We start from the raw sequence: 4,740 nt of genomic DNA, 5'->3' as shown, positions 1-4,740 counted from the left end.
TTCACTTGGCCTGCGGGACATGGAGAGGTGAAAAGTGGAAAGGGGTGCAAACTGTGTTCTAGAGCTCACGGTGGGATATCCATCCTACAGCCTGGAAACCCCTCTGAGGGCACAACAGCACTGAACCAAACAGAAAGAAAAGAGCAACCCTCTCACTTCACATCCTCAAAACCCCCTTCAAAATCTTGAGGGGCACTTCCATGACTTTTAGACCCAAACCGCCCTCCCAGGGCCGGGCAGTCACAGCCCCGCGCTGCCAAAGGACGCGGCCGCCTCCGGCCCACAGTGCACCGCGGCGCCAAGATGGCGGCGCCCAGTGAGGGCCGGCCTGGCCGCGGCGCCTCGACGTTCCCCGGCACTGAAGGCGGCCCTTTTGCTTTTCATTTCACTGTCCCTCCCGGGGCTGCCGGCTCCGGAGCGGAGGAGCAACCTAAGAAGCCTTGCAGGGCCTGTACGGATTTCAAGAGCTGGCTCCGCGAGCAGAGGAAGCAGGCGACGGCGAGCGGCGTGGTAAGGCGGGATGTGGGCCGGGGTCGTGACGAGGAGCGGGCTTCCCCCCCGCCCCCAGCGCTGTGGGGCCGCGCCCTCCCGCTTCCCCCTCCCCGGGGGTGCCAGGGAGCTCCCATTTTCTCCCCGTCGTGCTTGTGGCTCTGGGCTCCGTTGCCATCCCTTCACCGCGATGCTTTCCTCCGCTGCCCCCACAGCTCTCTCCCTCCCCTCCCTCAGGCAGCGGTGGAGGAGAAGGAGCCGCCCCCCAACTGCCCCCTGGACAGCGAGCAGCTGGGCCGCAGCACCTGGGCCTTCCTGCACACCATGGCGGCCTACTACCCTGAGCGCCCCTCGGGCACCCAGCAGCAGGAGATGAGGGACTTCATCCACCTCTTCTCCAAGTTCTACCCGTGTGAGCACTGCGCTGAGGATCTGAGGGAAAGGTGGGTTGCCTCATCGGTTTCTTCTGTTGGTTTTTTGTTTTGTTTTGTTATTGCTGAAGGGGCCTGGAGTACTGGCCTGCCGTGGGTATTTGCATATCTTTGCTCTTCCTGCTGTTGGGGTTTATAGACAACTGAACTGGTTTCTTCTGCTGCATAGATCAAAGAAAGACTTATTCAGAAAACAAATACCTTTAATAGTGCTGCTGGTTAAGTAGTGCTGCCTCCAAGGCCTCCCTGAGGCAGTTTATGGCCTGCTGGTTCAGACTAGACTTGCACGCAACCTGGACTTGAAATGATTCAGGGTTTGGTAGGCAAGCGTGCTTATATTTCAGAATAGCCACAACCTCACAGCAGGGGAGGCAAATACTTGAAACGAGCTGTGGTATGTGGTAGTTTTCTGCCCCTGTCACCATCAACGTGTTTCTCAAAAATTTGAATTTTTTTTTTTTTTTTTTTTGGATAATGAACATGAAAAAAACACTTGAAACAAAATTATCAAGTATCACGTGGCAAAAAACCTGCCTAATGTTTTTCGTGTATTGCTATGCTAAGAATCCTTAAAAAAAATCAGTGTATTGATGACCACAGATAATTCTTGCTGATTATCACAGCTAAGCCTTTTGCTGCCTCTGCCTTTTACAATTGACAAGACTAGGAGCTGAATGAAACCAGGTTAGTTGTGATCACTGGCATTTTACTGTGGAGATTCAGCCTCTGAGGATTACAGTATGCTCTGTCCTGGGGTCCATTTTGTGTTCCTCTCATGGTAACAGAAATGGAAACTAGCTGTCTGCATGCTACGTGCCTGATTTGGGTATTGAGATTGGTGACTAAAGCAGTAACACTTGTTTCCTCTTCCCTGTTTGCAGATTGCGAACAAATCAGCCTGATACTAGCAACAGAAATAACTTCTCCCAGTGGTTATGCGTTCTTCACAATGAAGTGAACAGGAAACTGGGCAAATCTGAATTTGACTGCTCTCGTGTGGATGAGCGCTGGCGAGATGGTTGGAAAGATGGTAGTTGTGATTAATTCATAGGGGTCTGCTTTGGAAATCCAACAGATTCTCTCTGGTGTTGAGTCACATGTAGAGATGGGCAAGTAAATATGTGTGAGCGTGTGTGTGCATGGCTGAGATAACTTGTGGAAATAAAGGTGGAACCAATTCTGAAAGCCAATTTGAACATCTTATGCTAACCTTGATAAATGGTCATATCAAATGCATTGTCTGAGGAACTGAGGCCTTACAGGTGGCACAGAAATTGCCAGAAATGTGTTAAACTGAGTTACTTGACAAACTTGTGGATACTTTTTCATTACATTTCCTTATTATAGGGGCATTTGCTTGTATCTTTGACTTGAATTCCTGTTACTTGCACGCAGTTGTAGAGAGCTGCCCTGTGACATTTCATGCTTGTTTGCAGTTACTGTCCTGATGTGTTAGAAATTTCACTGTCATTTTAACTTCTTTTGTTCTGATAGGGCAAATTCCTGCTGTCTATATCCCTTAAACTTTTTTTGAGATCTCTGTTGCTTGTTAGACTTGCTAAAAGACCTGAAATCAGGTATGTTTAATTTAAATGCTAAAATCATGGAAACTTGATTTCTCATTTTATTTTTGTGTTTCAGTTTAGCATGTAAGAGGGTATCATAGAAAAAGGAGACTAGAACAGGACCAAAATAATTATCATGAAGTTTCAGCTGGTTTAAATTCAGATGTTTTAAATTGATTCCTCTTTTTCTTTCAATCCAGAAGCAGTATGACAAGTTCTGCTGAGCTGTTTGCTTTTAAAAGTGATAACTTTTCATCTCTGCTATGAATTTTTGTCAATTGTGAAGATCGCTGTAATGTTCTGAGGCTGATATCTGTAATGAAGCATATTCAGATTTAGCATACAGTGTTTCTGAGGCATTGCTTGTGTTTTGAAATTCATGATTGTTACTTACTGATTTGGTTGATATTTTGGTGTTTTTACCTGGATAAAAATCTCTCTGGAACAAAAGAGCTTTAAATACCCTTACAGTATTTGAGTCTTCCTTAAGACTGATGTCAGCTTTAGATAGAATTATTGCACAGAAGACTCAAAGGATTCCCTCTGTAAAACTGGTCTGTTCCATTGGCATTTTCTCTTTGTCAGCAATATGGCATCAGTGTTACTGATACATAAGTGTGAATTTCAGTTTCAAGTGAAATAGCAGCATAAATGATTTAATGAGTATAAATGCATTTCTCTTTAAAGCCACACACACAAAGAAGTCTAAATACTTTCAAACTCTTAAAGTATGTAGTGATATTATGCCCTTGTTGCATTTTTGTCTGGGAAAGTTTGCAGGAGTTTGCACAAATTGTGATAATAGGGAGCTTTTCCTTCTGTACTTCCTGCTGAGCTTTTCCTTGTGTGTTTTAGTAAGCTTCCTTATTTTGTGCACTACAGTGGGTTTGTAAATCTGCTTTTGATAGAGTGAGAGGTTCGTGGAAATGGTGATAGTACTTTTATAACAGTACTAGGGTGATGATAGCCTGTATCTGAGAACTTTGATCCCCAAACCTTCACGTGTGGAGCTCCTTACTGTTTAGAAAAGCAATCAGAACTTTGGAAATACGTTTGAATGTTTTATGGTGTACTGAAGCCTTTTCAAGTCGGAGCTGTTAAAACAGTGAGACACAAATTTTTATGGACTGGTTATTCTGGGAAGTTCTATTTATCAATGCTCCTAAACTCAAAACCAGCAAAACTGGTAAGTGTTGTATGAAGTATGCAGTCTGACTTCCTACCTCATGGTGTTGTGTGGGCTATTAAAAGTGCTCAGAAAGTTTCCCTGTTGGCATGTTGATGTCCTTAGAATAAATAAATTCAGCCCTTAATTCTTGTTTTTTGTTTATAAAAATAAAAAGCAACAAACAAAATTCCCCAAATACATGGCCACTGGTGGGGTGAAGACCAAGAAAAAGGATGTAGAAAGAAAAAGTACCCTTCTCCTTGTCAGGCATGGCTTAAGTTGCCCAGTTCTGTCACAGTTCTAGCACCTGGGGTGTTGACAGGCATTTTCTTCTGCACTTGGTTGTGCAGAAGAAGAAACTTGCTATTCTTCTTTTCTAATTTGCCCTCCACTGCTCTGTGACAGTTCTGTTGCCCACTATGAGATTATGAGATTTCTCACTGATTTGCATCAGCGTAAATGAGCAGGTTGGTAAAGCAACTGCCTTGTCCCATTTCATATTAATACTAAATATGAGCTAGGCCAGAGAACTGTGCCAAGTGTGCTTTGCTGGTAAGTCCTTGGACCTGCTGTTCCTTGTGCTGGCCAGCAGCTGGTGATACGGAGGAGGGCTGGTGCTTCTGTCCATGTCTTAACAGTGTGGAGAGGAAAAAAGATTAAAAAATTGTGTATCCCTCTCAAAATCAGAGAGTGGCTGTGGCAACACAGAACCTTTGTCTCCTTGTGTTGCGCAAGGAAAAGCTCCTTCTGCCAGCAGGTACTGCTTTGTTCTGACAGTGGTGCAGAGGAGGAATTGCCTTAAAGCTGAAGCCATCATTTTCAGTGGGTGAGTCCATACAATGAGGGCACAAGCTCTGACTGCCAGGATGTTATTAGGGCAGTTTGTAACTTTGCTAAATGGCCATTTGGTTAAAATTTATGCTTACGCTCTGTTCTCTCATATTTGTGGCTTTGCAGAAGAGCTCTGACTTACTGTTTCTCAGACATAAAATCTCTGTGAACTTGCCTGTCCAAGGGAGGATGTTTTGCTGCTCGTTTATAACACATTCATTGTTTTATTTGTATGTATGGAATTTCTATTGAAGGT

General features: G+C 44.4%; 1 protein-coding gene across 1 annotated transcript; it reads left to right on the top strand.

The window, feature by feature from the left end:
* Positions 1-241: 241 nt before the first annotated feature.
* GFER (growth factor, augmenter of liver regeneration) lies at positions 242-2,110 on the top strand. Its single transcript, XM_048962379.1, has 3 exons — positions 242-510; positions 727-932; positions 1,802-2,110. Exons 1-3 carry the CDS (start codon positions 304-306, stop codon positions 1,962-1,964), a joined length of 576 nt encoding a protein of 191 aa, XP_048818336.1. The 5' UTR covers positions 242-303; the 3' UTR covers positions 1,965-2,110.
* The last annotated feature ends 2,630 nt before the right edge of the window (positions 2,111-4,740 follow it).

The sequence above is a fragment of the Lagopus muta genome, chromosome 15 (genome assembly GCF_023343835.1).
Source record: "Lagopus muta isolate bLagMut1 chromosome 15, bLagMut1 primary, whole genome shotgun sequence".
NCBI classification, from domain to species: Eukaryota; Metazoa; Chordata; class Aves; order Galliformes; family Phasianidae; genus Lagopus; species Lagopus muta.
Note: the sequence above shows the minus strand (reverse complement) of the source record. Positions and strands in the feature narration are given on the sequence as shown.

Coding starts and splice junctions, on each gene's coding strand:
- GFER (XM_048962379.1), top strand. CDS start 304: ATGGCGGCGCCCAGTGAGGGCCGGCCTGGCCGCGGCGCCTCGACGTTC. Junction 511..726: donor AGGCGACGGCGAGCGGCGTG/GTAAGGCGGGAT, acceptor CCCCTCCCTCAG/GCAGCGGTGGAGGAGAAGGA. Junction 933..1,801: donor GCTGAGGATCTGAGGGAAAG/GTGGGTTGCCTC, acceptor CCCTGTTTGCAG/ATTGCGAACAAATCAGCCTG.